The 18,837-nt window shown below is 38.4% G+C and overlaps 2 protein-coding genes and 1 long non-coding RNA gene across 4 annotated transcripts in view; 1 reads left to right on the top strand and 2 right to left on the bottom strand.

Annotated features, from left to right (window-relative positions):
- LOC106923590 (glucosidase 2 subunit beta-like) overlaps positions 1-11,820 on the bottom strand; it is a 166,001-nt gene extending 154,181 nt beyond the window's left edge. For both annotated transcript variants that reach the window (XM_088016138.1, XM_088016139.1), the window contains exons 1-5: positions 11,615-11,820; positions 11,213-11,329; positions 8,555-8,650; positions 6,425-6,482; positions 5,420-5,537 (exon numbers count right to left, since the gene is read on the bottom strand). In XM_088016138.1, the coding sequence (XP_087872264.1) occupies positions 5,420-5,537; positions 6,425-6,482; positions 8,555-8,650; positions 11,213-11,329; positions 11,615-11,696 (471 nt within the window). In that variant the 5' untranslated portion in view covers positions 11,697-11,820. The remainder of the gene's footprint in view (positions 1-5,419; positions 5,538-6,424; positions 6,483-8,554; positions 8,651-11,212; positions 11,330-11,614) is intronic.
- LOC148154083 (uncharacterized) overlaps positions 1-18,837 on the top strand; it is a 70,598-nt gene that overhangs the window by 39,517 nt on the left and 12,244 nt on the right. The gene's annotated exons all lie outside the window — the stretch shown is intronic.
- On the bottom strand, positions 12,656-14,828 carry LOC106923592 (doublesex- and mab-3-related transcription factor A1). Its single transcript, XM_014996719.2, has 2 exons — positions 14,208-14,828; positions 12,656-13,611 (listed from the first exon to the last, which is right to left on the bottom strand). Exons 1-2 carry the CDS (start codon positions 14,683-14,685, stop codon positions 12,818-12,820), a joined length of 1,272 nt encoding a protein of 423 aa, XP_014852205.2. The 5' UTR covers positions 14,686-14,828; the 3' UTR covers positions 12,656-12,817.

Below are 18,837 nucleotides of genomic sequence, written 5' to 3'. Positions count from 1 at the left end.
AGCAATTTGCATCAAAGAGGACCGGCTTCCTTTGTGCAAACGCGTGTCCGTGAGTGTGTTTGTGTGTCGACTCTGCCTTCCATTCTCTCCTCAGAGACGCTGGCGATGCACTGATGGATTCTGGGGGTTTCAGCCAGGGATGACTACCTTTCTAGGCCACGCCGTTTGCTTGGGTACCTTCAGTCTGCAGCAGTGATTTATGGGCTCTATTACCAGAGCACAAGAAGATTTCTACTTGTGAAGAAAACGACTAAAGGGTTAGATTCCTAAAAAAAATAAATAAAATAAATTCTAATAAGGGTTAGATTCCTAAAGCTTTTCATAGTAAGTAATCTTATTGAAAAGCTCTGCATTTGCTAAAACATAAAAATAATCTGCCATTTTCTCTGAAAATTTGAGGAGTTCAGAAAACAGATCAGAGCTAGCGATTTATCCCCATCATATTTCATGCTTGAAGATGTTCAGCTTGGAATGTACAAATGTCATCAAAAGCTTACTATACAAACATGTCAGCTTGTATTTATTTATAACTTGTGTACAAATATTGAATGGAATCTTGGAAAAGGTTTTGATAGCAGAAGATCTGTCTTTAAGCCTCGAGCCCACAGCAAAGGAGTTCAAATTTGAGTCATTGTATTGTATTGTAAGGTTCCCAACACCACGGCCTTGAGCTCACCCTGCCATGTCAAGAGAGACGATGATCACAAAGTGTGGAAATGCTGGAAGCACTGGGTGACACTTTAGCCCCGATCTGCCATTCAGCTGGCAGAAAAAAGGGAACGTTCGGGGGCTGGGATGGGGGTAAGACCACAAAGCATGCATGTTGGGAAGGAATAAAAACAAAGAAAAAAAAAATCCAAGATTGTGACTGGTTAATGTGGCAGGAAAACGCTTCATCCAATCAAATCACTTTTGTTGAGCAAGTCTCTTTTTTCTCCTCAATGTTTCATTATAAGCAAATGTTTAGAGAGAGATTTCTGAAATGCTCTTATGAAAGAAAAAGCTGTTGTGTGAAGTGCTTAAAAATGCCTTGAAACTAGGAGATTTCTAAACAGCGAATTTTAATGCAAAAGGATCGAGGGCAGCCATGTCAAAGTCACAGAGCTGTAAAATGCGCTGCAGCGACGACGAGTCCTTCAGTGTCCATAGAGCGTATTCTAACGTGGCTGGGTCTGAAAGCCGGCCAACGCTTTGTACAGTTAATTTCAACAGTTATGTAAAAAATGTAAAAAGGAATAAAATAGAAAAAGAAAGTTAAATCCTCAAACTGTAGCAGACAATTTTACATTTACACTCAGACAACCGATAAACATCGTTTTGATAATCCTAAACGGCAATGATGCATTGAATACTGGTGCATCTCAAGGCATAAAAACAACAACAATGTTCCTCTGTAGTTAAAAAATGTGAAACTTACATAGATTTATTAGACACAGAGATATTTCAAGTGCCAAGTTCTGTTACTTTTGCTAAAAATGACATAAGACCAACAAATATCTTTTGCACAGATTTTTTAGCAAACGGATGTCCTTGTACTTGACAGTAGAAATACTCAGTCGTTGATTTGTGCTTCTTCTGCTTGAATCACTGCGTCATTGCAGCTTGTTGCTCTGCTGAGACGCCCAGGTTTCTTTAAGAGCTGCCTTTATCATGTCTGCGTGGTTGGCTGCTGTGTCTTTAGCCTTCTTATTAACAGCACTTTAAAGGTCCTCTATGGGATTCTGCCCAATCAAGCACAGCTATACAATTGTCTTTAAACAAAGTGTTTGTACTCCTGGTGGTTCGGGCAGATCCTTAGCCCTGCTGGACAAACGTTGAACCTCACGTTCGGACTCTGTGTCTCGCTGTTCTTCATGCGGTCTCTGGAACCATGATATACGGACTAAATGCAAAACCTTACTGTCAGTTGACAAGAGAGACTTTTAGCAACGAGCAACAGTCCAGCCTTATCTCCTCTTAGCTCAACAAAAGTGATTCTGACATCATCGCTCCTTGAAGCATGAACTACACCTGCTGTATGCGTCTCGTTAATCTCCTCCCTGAACTCGTGGACCTTTTCCAACCACACTTTTTCCTTCTCTACAACGTTCCAATAATATGCTGAAATGCAGCAGAGTGTGACCAGCCAGCTACTGAGAAAGACATAAATGGAAACAAGTGATCGGACATAATATTAGGGATGCACACATATGAACATCAGATATCAATATCCGATTTTTAATGTTGCTATTTTGACCCATAAGCTTCCCATCATCCTTTGCTATATCGCTATCACATGACCAGTCTCCTCCAATTGGCCCCTGCAAACAAAGAGCAACAAGACGGAAACAAATATCGAATTTTAATATCGACCCAGATTTATTCATCGGACCAATACCGATGTGTTAAAAAAAAAAAAAGACTAAAATTGGCCAATATCAATGTTAGTGTCGCTATATCATGCACCTCTACAAAATGTGCTACACTATACTGAGAAAAAAAATTAATAATTAGGATAACATCATAAATTCAGAGAGAAACAAATAGCCTATCATAAAGCAGACAACATTTGGCATGCAACAAAAAAATGAATTAAAAAAAAAAGATTAGCCACTTAGTTGTTAAACTGCAGAAAAGAACATCTTTCCAACCCCAAACACGCAGCTGAAAATAGTTGATAAACACACCAAAAACTAAACTGAATGTGTTGTAGATTAAAAAACAAACTTTTGTTATTAATTATATAACATCAAATTATCAGAGAAATTGTAACATATGAAATTTCCACACAGTATAGGAGAGATTTCATAAAGCCCTATGAATCCAAAAGGTTTGGTAGAGCTAGCTCCTGTTATTTACTGGAAGCATGTGTGCAACAGTCTTGTGTCATTTACTTCCATTGTTGAGTGGTCAAGTAAATATCAGATTATTGTCACAATATGCTTACATCCAGCTGCTCATCAAGGTGGCTATCGATATTTGACATTTTTATGGAAAAAAACAAAAAAAACAAATCTATATCCATCCAACCATCATTTTTTTCTTAAAATATCATTAGTGATTAAATTTTCAATAGGCAAGACTGTCATGTTGCTGTTTTTCACACCTGTGCATAAACTTGTTTTATTGATGTAGGTGATGAGGTCTTAAGAGACAAAGTTGTGAAAACCGCAATGGAACGTGCATCGTTTCATCGAACAGTCTATAATGAGAAGAAGCCATGATCTATAACACGCACAAGACAATGACAAAAAAAAAAAAAAACAATATTCAAGCAAGAAAGAATAACCTCCAGAAAAAAAGAAAAAGAAAAAAGAAAAGTAAGGTTTGTGTTATCAACTGGCTCTGACTGTACAACAGGCGTATGTAGCAGCAGGTGCTGTGAACATGCATACTAAAACAGCACCGCAGAGCACAAGCTGCTCACTCCGAAGAGAAATCCTCCGGATCCAGCACATCTGAAACAAAATTAACCTCGACGTCCCTTGTTTCTCGAGCGCGTTAGCCAGCTAGCCAGGTGATAACAGTGCAGTTGCAATGTGGCGACGCACGCTAGTGAGGGGAAAAGTTAATTCGATGTGCAGACGATAACAGCAACAAACAGAATCTTCACAAGGATGCAGCAAATTAAGAGCAGACTGCACTTTTTTTTTTTTTTTTTTTTTACCATTTTAGACGACACAGTTTTTGTTTTTGGCCCCCTTTAGTCATTGTATTGCTACTGTGAAAATGTGCACAATCTTACTGGTTTCAAATTAAGATGCTAAAATTAGGGAGGGAAATGCAAATTTTGTCCTCATTATATTATGTTTTTAACTTAACACCGTGCTTCGGGGAACATATCTGATATTTTTTTGCAGGTTGATTTAAAACTTCATTTGCATCTCTCTCATTGGCTAAATTAAGCATCGTTGTTAAATTTGATACATTTTCTCCATGTGCAATTCAAGTAAGCTAACATATCAAAATGCACCTATAAGAATTCAGTGACCAAGTTCCACTCTCCCATTTTTGCAAAGATCTGACATGGCAGTACCAATTTAGATTTCTGTTTATATACGATCATGTAGGAAGATATAAGAAGAGCATGCAAATATTTTCCTTTAGATTTCCTGACTATGCAGTCATTACGGATCTAGAAAAGCACCATGCTCTCCCCGAGATCCAACACTACAAATCCAGGGCTTTACTACTTCAAAACAAAGAAAAAAATGTTTTGATGACAAATTAACATTTAAAGTTAACCCTTAGAGTCCTATAACAGTGATTATCATTGTAAAAACAGCAGTCTATCTGTATGCTTTAGAAAATGCATATACTTAACTTAGAGATTTATAAAAGATTGAAACATCGCCAATGACAGAATGTTCACAAGAGAACATACCTGTTCTCTTGTGAAAGGGTATATTATCTCTTTCACATTAGAAAGCCTTCTTGTTATCTGTTTTGCTCTCTCTCACTTTCCAACAGCTGCATAAACCAAAAACATTTCATAGAGTACATGGCTTTCTTTTAATAGCTTCTTTCACCTTTTGTGCTTTCTTTATTTAACCACCTAAGTGTACTGAAAAGTCAACTTACTTTAAGTATTGTTCATTCTTAAAAGCACCAAGGATTGGCGCTGTCACCGCAACCCAACAGCTCTTGATCGTGGCAGATTGAAAGATTTATTTTCATATTACCAAAATGCTTCTTTTGGTTAGAGGTAATATTAACATTAGGAAATATGTGAAGGAAGTTAAACATCAGTGCACTGGCAAGGAGTCTTTCCAACATACAGATATGGAGCTCAGTATTAAAAATAAATGGTCAAAATATCACTCTGGAAAAAGGCAAAAATGCTGTTCAGCAGCTTTCAGAAAGGTGTAAAAAAGCTTAAATACACCATTTATTTAAATTAAATAAACAAAACCTACTGACTGTGTGTCAGTAGGTTTTGTTTAAAACATTTTCTACATGTTTTTAGTGTCTTGTAAGAGGAGCCCATCTCTCCGATAAAAGCTTTGAATGAACAAAAATTTAAATCTAAATCTGCCAGCGTATGAATAATTCTCAGAGTGGAAAACAACTGGATTTCACAACTGTTTCACATTAGCAAGTCCATCTGAAAATGGTCCAATTTTGGTAAACCGCAGCATTTTTATGCACAACATTCAAAACAAACTGCAACAAAAAGAAAACCTGGGAGTTGCAATTACCATTGCAATATCAATGTTTGCAATATCGCACTCGCAAAAAGAAAGCTTGGAGGCAGTTTTTGATCAAATATATATATATTTTTTTTTTTTAAAAAGCACGCTTTCAAACTCTCCAAGCCAAATGCATACTCACCCAGTTAGAGACTGTGTGCTTTTGATGCCCACATTAAATGTATATTTTTATCAGCTGGTGGGGATCTCATACCACAACTACATTTTTTTTTATTACTTTATCAAGTTACCTGTTTTTCCCTCCAGAGCAGCACCCCCTCCTCAATCAGCTGCTGTTTGAGTCTCAAACCCTCATCCAAGGTCTTCATCTGACCCTCCACGTACGCCCGCTCTTTCTGTCCCAGATTCCTAGAGGAAAAGCCAAGAGAGGAGGCGCACAGAACCATCATTACTGAGGAAAACTTCAGCCACCCAGGCTCCGGTCAGCCAAGTTGCTGCAATCCATTTTTTTATTTTATTTTTTTTTTTAAAAGGGCCTGCGTTGCAGTAGAAATCCAAATGGGGTGGAGTTAAGACAAAAAAAAAAAAGGGGAGTAAATAAGATGCTATGTGGTGGAGTTAAATCATTTTAGAAGTCTGGCAAACAGAATGTGAGCGGGGACCTTGTGGAAACATAATGAGATCTACTGTTTCCATGTGGTGCTGTTTTGTTTTTGTTTTTTTTAGGCTGGCAGAAAATAAATGAAACAAATAGAGGACTGTCAACAAAAGAAGTGGGTTAGTGAGCATTTACGCAGCAGCTTACACTCCTGCATATGGTCAAACATGACACGAAGCGCAGCTAAACACACACTTCCTGATTATGACAACGGACATCTAGATGTTATGTGAGTCAAACCGCAGAAATAAATTTGAAATAAATAAAACGTTTGAGTCAAACTGGGCTTTAAAATCCATTAATTCCACATATATCAATCACTAGAGCAAGTCTGAAAGTACACTTTTTTTTTTTCTTATCATAGAGATACAACGCCCCCTGGTGGCACAATGGTTAGGTTACTATTGCTGCTCAAGTGTGGTTGTAAGCCCCTCATGAAGTTGCTGTAATAAAGTCCTCCTATTAAAAGAATTTTATTGCTGTAATTAAAAAAAGTAAGAAAGAAATTCCTCCAGATGTCCTGCTGCAATTAATTCAAAATCCCCTTTACCATCTGATTTACTTTAAAGAAAAAAAAAAAAAGAAAAACAACTGGGTCATTTTACAGGTACTGAATCTCAGTTTTGATCCAACTTACCAGCAAGTGTTCTGGCAGCGAGCGTGGCTGTTGTATTCGTCTGACGCGTCGCAGCAATCTGCCGAGAGACGCGGGAGAAGCCCGTCCAAACCACATAAAAACAAAAAAAACAAACACAAAACAGAATAGCAGCACAGAGTGTGAACAGAATGTCACTGCTCTAAATTAAGGGATCACAATCGTCTCCTAAAAGAGGAAACACAAGGGAAAAATGAGAATATCACACTAGATTATAGTGAAGGACAAATGTTTTAAATGTTTTAAAGGTTTCTCTTAGTGAATACGTCGACATCATGAGAAGTCGATATTTACAGCTTGAAAAATATTTACTTAACATCTCCAATTTGTTCTTCTGTGCTAGTTAATAACCTCTACGTGAGCAGTACTCTAGCTTTTCATAATAAGTACCACCGTAGCAATATTTTTTTTTTTTTCAAAACACAACAAAGAAAATTAACAAAAGGCTCTCAAAAGACTTAAATCGTTGATCTAAGACTTAAATTGATCTGGATTTTAAAATCCGACATGGCTCACTTGCAGTAAAGACAAAAGAGGTTTGGTTGTACTTCCTCTCCTTTTTATGTCATCAAGCCATCACACAGTACTACATGACCTTGGTGAACATTTTGCTATGTTGTTTTCAGCAGAGAAACACATTGTCATTAGCTTGCACGGCTAGCAGTAATTACCCTGGCCATTGAGCACATCGATTGGGAAATCCTGCTGATTTTTGATTCGGAAACGGAAACAAATTTCTACGTCCAAGTTCTAATGCCAGCATTAAAGGTACGGGAGTCAGGAGGACGGACAGACTGGTACAGAACCCTTGAGGTCAGGAATTTCAGAGCAACTAATGCTACCTGAACACATTACCATGTAATTAAACACCTGTAGTATCACCATCTGGGCAAACTCTGTTCTTCAGCTTCAAAAATGTACGCACATGGAATTAGGCGCTGTGTAAATTGTGTCTTTATCCATCCATGTTTTCAACTGTCTTGTTCATTTTGCAGATGGGGACTGACTGAGCCACTGACTTTTCATCTTTAAAGATGAAGATTGAGTCTTTGTGCCTACATCGTATCTCTCTCTGATTCACAGAGGGTCTCTTGACATCAACCAGTGATAATATCCACTGCCTGGTGTGTAGCAAATGCTCTGATCTGGCTTTTGCTCAGATGTTTCACCAGTAATGTGGGCACAGTGTGAAATTTCGCATTTATCCAGAATCCCCGTCTGCGGCCGGCAGAATGAAAAGTTTTAAGACCTTAAAAAAAAAAGCAACAAAAAAAAAACAGGGAATACGACAACGCATCTGAACTTCAAACGGGATGAGAAAAAGTGGTGATGTGTTTGGTTTTTAAGTGGGTATGATGAGACAAATGGGAGGAGAAGAAGAGACAAGTGGAACATTTTGTTCTTTTGACAGTTGCATGTGGTCTAATTCTGCTTCTGCGTCTATATATGTGCTCCATGAGATTAACTAGAACAGAGAGTTACTGAAGAACAAAAGGAGAAAAGAAAGGTGGTATATTTAAAAAAACAACAAAAAAAAAAGGACATCCATTGCGGTAAAGTGTGGCATTCAGGTTTTCAGCAGGAATAAAGAACAGTTTTGAAGGGAGGGGGAAAAAAAATAAAACTGGAATTAACAGGATTAAAGAACTTCATGGTTACATGTTGCTTCCTGCTTAACAGTAAACAAGATACAGCTGCTTGTCCAAGTCAGCAGAACGCACAGAGGAAAAACAAGCCGGATTTTTACAGAGCTCAAAAAGTACTTCAATTTTTTAAGATTTAAACATCTATTTCCCCAGAAAACGCTTACTTCAACACTTATCTAAATATACATTCAACTCGAGTCAAAACCAGACGCTTACATGAAGTGAATAGAAACATTTTTTTTCTTTGTCTGAAAATAAAATGTTATTTTAGGTCAGTTAGAATTTCCAAAATAATTTCTAGTTGCTAAATTTCACAATAACGAGAGAAAGAATATTCCAGAGACTTATTTATTTATTAATGTCTTCAAAACCACAAGATGCATGTTTCGTCCGTATTTGGCAGATCAGAAATAAATCTATTCATCTATTTTTCACCAGTGCAATTCAGCATAAAGTTAAAACTTACCGCAGATGCCGTCGTTGACTCTAGATGATGGGATGTAATGCGGCCTGAAGCCCAGGTTGGTGCAGTAGAATCGACCACGAGGACACGCCGAGGTGCCTGAATAGAGCCAGATCAAAAAGAAATCAAAGGAAGAATGCAATGCAAAATAATTCTCAAAAACTAGTTCTTTTAATTAAACTAGTTCATTGGAGCATTTAAAAATTCCAAAATTAAATTCAGCTTTTATTGCAGAACATCTGGCTTCTATTTGAGTGCATTTATTCAGTAGATTTATGCCAAGGAACGTGAATAGGCATGCAAAATGGCTGATTTTATGTCTGGTAAGGGAAAAATTAAGTCATGTTTTTTGATCTTATAAAAGTACAATTTAAAAAAAAGCGACATTTATTTTAATAAAGGGATTTTTTTTACACAATTTTAAATTATTTCAGAACATTCTTAATATTTTCTTACTCAAAAAAAAAGTACTGAAATTGAAGATTGTAGTTTTTCTATATTTATGTGTAATATTCTGCCACAAAAGATTAATTTATTTTTAAAGGACCTATAAACAGTTTTATCGAAAGCAATAGGTGCATGTCAGTTGCATAACATACAACTGTTTTTGTTGTTTTTTTTTGTTTTGTTTATGGGCTTATGGATTTCTGTTTCTTTTCTCCTCTAGTTTATGTTTATCATTGATTCATATTTTTATCTGGAATTCAACAAAGACAACAGTCTGCAACTGTTTGTACCAGTTTTAAATGATGAAACACATTTCTGTGGAAGAAAAAACAAAAACATTGACCTATACTCCTACTTTGGATGCAAATTCTGAACTAATTCCAACCTTGTTTTGAATATGAAAACTATTCATGAGAAAATGGACACAGTTATATGTTATCTAAGCGGAGGTCTGATGAAGAGCCACCTTTATTATCGCTCGCTTTTACTGGACTGTATCTGATCTAAAACTCCACCAGGCTTGATGATATAGGCGCACTCAACATGAGCTCAGTTTGGCATCATTAACCTCCTACTTGTGCTGCTCCCCCTGTGCGTAGCGGTGAAAGAGGGTTATTATAGCACTTTACACTGATGCTGGCAATGGCAGAGTTTATTAATGACCCTTTCAGTAGACCACAGACCCCATTTACAGGAAACGTTTTTTAAATTAAGCAATAAACAGTTTTATTTTATTCTTAAATTTACAAAAGTTTAACTGAATGTTTCGAGGCAGAGAGGTGTTTACAATATTTCAGCTCATAAAACATTAGACATTTTCATGGTATTTAGTTCTTCATCGTAGATTCTCAATAAAAGACACCAGGACCAGAGGAAGGTTTTGTTGGTAGACTAGGATGTTGAGTCACAATGACCTGGCAACAAGTCTGTGTATAGAAATAAACATGAAACACTTCAAACCAGACTCCTGGTGGTAGCAGTCTGAGCAGCCTGCAACTGGTCAAGGCTAGATTTTAAAAGACAGTCACAGAATCATCCAGACAAGACAAAACATAAATTTAAATTTAAATTTCAGGAAGGCACTGGAGCCCGGCTGGCAATATTTCTTAAATGATAGAAAGTGGACTATTTTTAAGCAAAGATAATTATTTCAGTTTATTATTATTATTATTATTATTATTATTATTTTACCGACTAACTGCCAGCCTTAATTGAATTCAGCCATTTTAATTGAATGTGCAGTTTTGGAAGTGAGTAGGAGAAATATGGGAGCTAAAGGGAGCAGATACAGCAAAATTAACAATGGCCCTGAAACTGAACCCTGTGGAACATCAAAATGGAAAGCTGATTTAGTCAAGAAGATCTTGTATATATACCCACAACTCTTTGCTGCATGTGACAATATGTGACGTTTTGAATTAAGAGGTGGAAATATGGCAATGTTTTTGTTTTGTGTTTTTGCAATTTTTGAAAATTCAAAGGGTTTGAGATTCTCATTCAAAAAGCAGTATGACTGCACATTTCAGAGCGCAGCGTAGGGTGTAGTGCGAGTATTGGGCCTTAACAGCCCAATTGTACATGCGTCATATTGTGAGTGGCAAGTTTGCCTTGGAAACCAACACAATTACTCTTAAGAATCTGGGTATTTCCTTGTAAAATAAATACTAGAGTTCACATTTAATTAATTATTTGGTCAATCATTTTATCTTACATTAAACTATAATCATTTTAGTACTAATAGCAGTGATCATTACAAAGAAATATCTGCATATGAAAATATGACAAAATAACCCTTATGAAACACGGTTTAATTTAATCCAAGCTTAAACGTAGGAACTAAACTGCATATAGTTCAACTATTTTGTCAACAAAATAAAAATAATCAGTAATTTAACTACTAACCTCTTTTAGTATAAAAATTTGTTGGCTTTAGGGCAACTAATAGAAGTGTCAAACTCATGATGATCTCATTAAGATTAATGTGTCTCCTTTCACCTGGCTTAAACAACCAAACCAATTAAAGATTATGACCATCTGAACTGAACTGAATATTGCAAAACAGCTTTAATGTTGCTGTACAAAAGAGTTGAAAACTTTATTTCTAAACAGAGGAATACAAATATAATATTGTTCAGTCAGACGTCTGTGCCTGCAGCTAATGATTACACAGTCCTGAAATCTGATTGATTATTCCTGTTATCATTCCATGTTTACCTGGTTCATCTGACCCATCTGCGCAGTCGCAGTAGTCGTCGTTCACCTGCTCGAAAGGAATCATTTTGGACCCGTCTATGCACAGAAATGACTTCCTCTCCCTGTAGAACCTTTTATCTGTTAAATCAAGAGAAAACATGGCCATGAGCTACAGAGAAAACACATAAAGACAAAATAAGAGTCACTTTATGAAATTTACGTAAATAAATGGTTGTGACTCTATGAAACATATGTTTGTTCCTCCAACCGCAACCTATACATCTAAACGTTATGCATATCTATTACAGCCTGCGGTGAGGTCAGCTATATATGAACTAGTTGTGACTATGAATGAAGACTTATTGATAACATAAATACGATGTCAGCGACTTGGCTTTAGCTTAAACGGTGAACTGAACTCACAGGATGAAGATATTCCTCGAATTTTCCGCGACTCCACAAACGCAGCCCAGAGAAAAGCTGCGGTGATAATGTGGAAACGCATCTCAGAGGACAGAAATGAGCACTGCCCGCTGTCAGCCACGTCTCATTAAAGTCCCGCTCAAGGATATTTCAAACTCAGGATGCAAGACCAGCGTTTAGACCGTCCATGTTCCAGCTTCCTGAAACATTCCACAATGTGACACTTCCCAAGCTTCCTATTGGTCAGAGGCTGAGGGTTGGACCAATCACGAGTTAGAAGCGTAGCACGCAGAGACGCTGGAGAAACATTTGTTTGTATTCAACGTTTGAATATGAGTTAGACTCCGTATGCTAGTAACATACTGCAAAGTAGGTAGTAGTAATAATAATAATAATAATAATAATAATAATAATAATAAATTTCCCCCCCTTTTTTTACACATACGTTTCATTGAACACCTAGAAGGCCATTATAAGATGTCAGTTAAGTGTTTCACTATGCATTCTGGTTGTTTTCAACCCTTATTAAAGTAATCCGAATACAAATGTAGGCTATTGCTTTTAGAAAGCGAGATTATGTAGGCAAAAAGGTTAAAATGTTTTTTACTGATGTAGTGGAATATTTAATCTTTCAAACCTTGCAAACCTTTTCACCTCTTGGACTTTTTTTTTACATTTTGTCACATTGAACTCACAACTTTAAAGTATGTTATTGGTATGATCATAGATGGTCTCCATCAAATTTGACAAAGATTTTACTATAATGACAAAGCGACTCAGCACCCACCAAAATTCTTTCAGCTGCAGATGATGTGAAATCTGGTTGTACTGGAGGGGAATGCAGATGCATGCCGTACATTTCTGGGTTTTATTTATGTAAAATGTAACTTATAACATTTTCCTTGTGCTTAACAATAATGTAATACCGTGTGTGATGTGAAAAGATCAGTGAAAGTTTAAAGGACATGAACATTGTTGCAAGAAACACTTTACATACAAGCTTTAGTTAGTCGTCTGGGTAGATGGATGGATTCAGAAACGTATAAAACAAAATCCCTTTATTACAATGAAACAATTTTATACAAACTTTACACAATTGCAAGGAAATTTTTAACTCAGTTGTACGATTTCACTTACAATGTTCAGCAGGAAAACAGAAACTGGACAAAATATCATCTATCGTGTGATATTATTTTAGGGCTATTATTTATCATTGTTCAGTCGTGTGTAGAGACCTGTTGTACTGCACAGGGAATCCTTACTCTGGATGTAAGAAAAGTCTCTGATCAGTCCTGGGAAAGAATGCGAGTCCAACGGAGGACGCAGGGTCAACAGTGGCATCAGTCCTGATGTCACGTACGGAGACATGAATCCACCCAGACCACCGCTGGCAGAGGAGTAGGCCAGACGCAGGGGGCTCACACCGAGGTGAGGACTGAGCCCATAGAGGCTGTCCCCACCGGGAGCCGGGTGGACGTGGAGAGGGGAGAAGGCGGACTTGGTCCCTGCAGAACCGAGAGCTCCCGGCAGTCCGGCTGCAGGCTTGAACACTGAGCTTTGCAGACGAGACGGCGACGAACCGCCAGTGTCGGTTTTCTTCTCCTTAGAGTTCAGGACCAGCTCGATGGATTTCACAATGTCCCCTTTACATGTTCTCACCATGGACTCCAGGGCGTCCCGCTTCTTGTGGGGGAAGATCTTGGCCATGATGTCAGCAGGGTCACGGTCCAGATTTGGGAAGTCTTTGGGCTTCTCTGACTCGCTGCCGGACTCTGGGTCAGAGGACGAAAGCGACCTCTGTGGACTCTGAGTGTTATCTGAGAGCTGATCAGATGGCGGTGAAGGACTTCCACTATCACTGGCGAATGAAGAGCTGTTGTCCTTGCTGGGAGACAGATCCTTTCTGTCACTTGGAGAGGGCACCCGCGCATTCAGGGGCGTGAAGAGTGGCTGACCCAGAAATCCACTGCAAATGCTGTATTTGCTCACTTTGCCATCTGAAACACAAAGGAAAAAAGAGGAGTTTAATAAGTGAAGTGTAAGGTACTGCTACTGTGGCCTTGGATTAGGACAGTTTCACAAATGCGCTAAATGTATACAAAACTAAATAAGACCTGTTTATTTGAAAGTTATTTTAACAGTCACATTTCAATTCTTATTTAATGCCTCCTATTGCTCATATCTAAGTTCAGAACAGATCTCATGCACACTAACTGCATAGCTACTTTAACGATAAACGAAAAATATATAGTTTTATATTTCCTCTCTGAGTCACTCACCTCTGCACCCAAAATAATAATTGTGATAGTGCTCTCAAATAAAATTTTGCGTAAGGCCTCCAACACCCTTGTACCGACACTGCTGTGCCATTCTGTCCATGTGCGCAAAATTCTTAATCCAATAATTAAGAATTTAATTATACGCAATACTTTACGCAAGTTGCGTAAAGTATTGCGTACTTTACGCAACTTGTACGCATTACTTGGTAAACTATTGCTATGGTAATAACCAAAAAATATACAATCTGTGTAGTACGAAGTTATAATAGCTTCAAGTTATGCTTAATAATTCAGAATATCCGTGTAAAACCCACCCTCTTTATGGTTCTGAGCGCCAAAAACGTCAAAACATGGAGCTGGTGGAGAGTTGCCGCTCGCCGGTGGCACTCCGCGTCCTACCGCCGGGCCCTGATTGATCCCCGCCTGCCCTCCGATGCCTGGGCCAGGGTACATGAGTCGAATCTCCCGCGCTTCGTTCTCCTCCTGAGCCTGCTGCCTCCTGAGTGCCACCTGCGCCGCCATCACCCGCTGCCGCTCCGCGATCAGGGTGCACTTTGCGCACACGCAGTCTCTCCAGCGACAGAACCGCTTGTGGCCCTTCAGCGCCGAGACTACGCCGTGGTTCCGACACCGGGCGCACTTCGGGGTCCTCGGGTAGCCCCTCTCCAGCGCAGGGTTGCAGGCACGGAGAAAAAGAGGCGGGTGGCGCAGGAGGGAAGGGGCGATCGGGAGGCCTCCAAGCGGCCCGGCGGGGTGTCCGGCCATAGAGAGCGGTCTGATCCTGCTCTCCATCCAAAATTAAAGACTTGAACTTCTCCAAGGCGGATGAGCAGTTGGTAGAAGGCCTTTCTGTGGGACTGAATACTCTATTGTGCGCTGGCACTCTGAGACAGCGCTCCTTAAGAGTCCCTTCACCAGGTGGTTTGACATGAAACCCAACACCCTCGTCACACCCCTTTCCGCTCAAGACTCCTAATACCCTATCATGTGTATTTGCGTCCGTGATTAGCGAGGGGCTAATCTGATGCAACTGAACCATTCATGTAGACCTGCCATGAAAAGATGTAAGTTTTTTTTTTTTTTAAATATTCAAAAATGTCCTAAGCTGAAAAAAGAATGATTTGCATTGGAGTTTTGCTTATGATGGCTACATTCTATATGCCAGTGTGTTACAAACCAAGTGTAAAATAAATGAAAGAAGAGGGGGGGAGGTGGAGGGGGGAAATATGTTGCCTGAGGTTACATTCATTCTGTTTCCTTAGTTTTCACTGTTTGGATTTTTTAACACAACAATAGCTCCAACAGCCTGAAAAGCAGCATGTAATTATCGACCTGGTTATTCTGTTGAACAAATTAGTTTGACAAAAGAGCCATCTGCCAACAAACAGCCAGTGTGATTCAGGGGATACCTAATCACACCTTGTCACTTTTCTTCCACTTCTCTGCATTCAGAGCAGGGTCCAGATCCAGTTACACACGCAGGACCGGCTCACCGTTATTGCACGTAAAGAACTTGAGTGGCAAACACAGTCATCGCTAAGGAAAACTAAAAGAGAAACTGTCAGAACAGTCTCTGTAAACGTTTGTCGTTTTGTTGTCATTTTAACTTTTTTTTTTTTTTTTAGATTTACATAAAAATATATTTTTAGGTGGTGAGAGAACTATACAACGGAATAACTTGTATGACTTAAAAAATGGTGTGCAACTTTTAATTTATTACCAAGTTTCTATTATCCACACATGGTCAGGATTATACGGGCCAAATAATATAAGACCACGCAACTTTTTATTATGGATGAGTTCCCTGCCCTCTACCAATAAGCACATCCTCACTATGCTATTTTATAATCATTACAACAATTTTGGCATAATTCTGTCTGGATATTTGACCAATAGGTATTTTATTTAAGGGGTTTAATGAAATAGGTTGTTTTTTTGACCTGAGCCATTTCAACAATATGGAGGTCAGGGCCACATCAGAGATTTTTATGTTTGCTTGCTTCATCTATTCTAAAGCAAGTTTCATTGTCGTGTTAGAACATACATTAGTGCCGTCTGACCAAAACTGAATCTGTTAAAATGTTCAGGAACAGTCCAGAAACAACCAAAGTTAAACTCTGTTATAAAATGGAAACTACTGAGAGTACCGGACCCACAGCTGGATGGTTGAGCTCTAAACCTAAAAATTAAAATTGGTTTTCAAACCATGGCATGAGGCTGCAAACCAATCACTGGTTTAAATAAACTCCATAATTTCTGATAGAAAGGATGTCGCAAAACTATGCGGTTTCTCCGTTTCTTACCAATGTTTAGTGTGGATCTGTGTCTTTATTTTAATCCTGCTTGAATTTAAACTTGTGTGCCCACTTCTTGTTCTTGAAAGGCATTGAAATTGTGCATTTATATGTATATATATATATATATATATATATATATATATATATATATATATATATATATATATATATATATATATATATATACATTCATCCCAGCTTAAAAAGAAATTATAGTTCAGATATGATGAGTGGATATAAATCTCTGACATCTTTTTCAGTGGCTCTGTGGGTTTTTCCAAGCAGTTCTGATACCCATCAGTAATTTTATTTGAAATGCTCCGCTTATTTAGTCAGCCAGTCTGAGCCTTCAGTGCAGTCAGACACGAAAATGGTAAATAAAATGCTATGACGATGCTATCTCAAGTTGTCTCTTAATCATCTCGAATGAGACATAAAGGCTTCTCTTGGCCTCCCTGTAGTTTTGACTTCATATTCTTCGTGAATAATGGATGCAAATTAAAGAAGACGTTAAAGGAAGTACAGAGTCTCTTTGTGGTGTTTCGCAGAGATAATGATTCCCTGAGGGGGCATCTTTGAGGAAAGCTCTGCTCCAAAAGACGCAAAGGGGAAATTTTTATTTCCTGTCAGCTGTTGCTGCTCCATTGTGCTTGTAGGTGTGTCTGATAAGAACCACTGAAGCCCGAGCTCATGAGAAAATAACCATGCATTTTTCAACTCTTCTTGACACCGTAATCTCTGCCGTTATTCTCTTATGACTGATAGCTCTTCTCAGACAAATGGATCCCATGCTACCTATGTGAGGAAAAGCTACATTACACAGCAACACACATATCACATATTAAGAAAAACTCCCTGGCATTCATTGTTAAAAGGACAAAAAAAAAAAAAGTAAACAAATTATCAGATGATCATTTATATAGAGCTTGTTTTTTGTTTTTGAGAGCAAGTCTGCTTTTTTCAACAAGATGTTCTCCTGTGCCCTAATGGATAGGGGCTGGTGCAGCCTCACTGAAGCTGTAAGAACAGGAAGATAATCTAAAATTCATCTATCACCCAGAGTGCACAGTCCCATAAACACAAATAAATGCCAGTGATGCAGATGCTCTTTGGACGCACATGCTCTTTTTATCATTTTATCTGAAGGGGAATTTGATGTTTAGATTTGTGGCTGGCAAGTTTATCCACACTCTATAAGCTGATCCCACCTGGCTTTATTTAGTATAGAGCATTCTAGCCAGAGTAAAACTGAAAAGGAAGAGATCTAGTAAATGCTGAGTCTTAGTCTGGTTCGTTTAAATCTCTTCGAGATGTAAAAGTTTTGATTTGAACAGACTGTTCTTCAAAAAAAAAAAAAAAAAAAAAAAAAATGACCCTGGTAAATAAATAGGAATAAATGGCTTTTCACAAAGTAGATGCACACAAAGAGTGCATCAAAGACTCATCCAGGAGGTCACAAAATATCAGAAGAAAAAAAAAACCCATCAAAACCTGCAGTTCTGACTGGTTTCAGTTAAAGTCTGTTCGTGGTTCAACAACAAGAAAGAGACTGGACGTTCCCGGGAGAGCGCCAGGACCACTGCTGACCAAATGAACATATAATTCTATCAAACATTTGGAGTAAAACAAAACAACAACAAACGTTACTCAACATTTTGGGAATATATTCAGTGAAGGTCTTTGGCATAGCACTGGCACAGCATTTGACACTGACAGTCAAACATGGAGGTGGAAGTATGATGTTCTAGGACTGCACTGAAAAATATCTGCCAATAAGAAAGGACCACAGTTCATCTTCAGCAATAAAAAGAGATTACTTGGAAGTTATTGCAAACAGTCAATGGCAGTGGTAGCCACCAAAGTAAGGACAGAGATTGTAGGGGCAAGTAGTTCTTCCACATTTGGTTTGATTCTTCCCCTTAAATTATCCTTTAAGAGCTGCACTTTGAATTTAGTCAGGTTTGTCTTGGTTTGATACCGATGTCTGTTTTATGGTCTATTCTATTCTATTTGCACACAAAAACGTCCCACCAGAAACAGAAAAGGGAAAACAAGGTGACCCACAGTCTCACTTGCACACTCTACATTCATGTTGCACAACTTTGAAACCAAAACTCAATCCCTGCCAAACACTTAATCTAATAAAACCCAAGAACAATGCCCTGGTCCTTCAGGAAAGTCAAAATAAAAACAATCCTGCAAATATCTATACCACCTACAGCCTCCAGGGGGACAATTTCACCAAATGGGAACTCGCACCTAAAACATTCATCATGGTCATCGGAGACTTAAACCTCAAAAAGACTACCAAGACCTATTTCATCTAGAAATGCAGGTTGCCTGCTGCCCTGGAGAACAATTTAAACTTGCCGTCCGCATCATTAAGAAAACCAAAACCACCAATAAAGTACAAAAAGGTCTTCCTGTCCTTTGCCCTCAACAGTAAGGACTACAGAGACAAAATCTCCATTCACATAGCTGGATTATCAAAAAACACACTAGGAGCACCGACATTGTCATCTTGAGTTATTTCTTGTCATTAAGCTACACGTGTGGCGATGATGTTAAAAAACAGACTTGAGTATCTTCGTCAGTGGCAGTGATGCTTGAAAACTACAAAACTGAGAAAGGACTAATGCCATAGATC

Source organism: Poecilia mexicana, unplaced genomic scaffold (assembly GCF_051168715.1).
Source record: "Poecilia mexicana isolate PSO_F unplaced genomic scaffold, ASM5116871v1 scaffold_18, whole genome shotgun sequence".
Classification (NCBI taxonomy): Eukaryota; Metazoa; Chordata; class Actinopteri; order Cyprinodontiformes; family Poeciliidae; genus Poecilia; species Poecilia mexicana.
The sequence above is the reverse complement of the archived record's forward strand: the minus strand, read 5'-3'. Positions and strand labels throughout refer to the sequence as shown.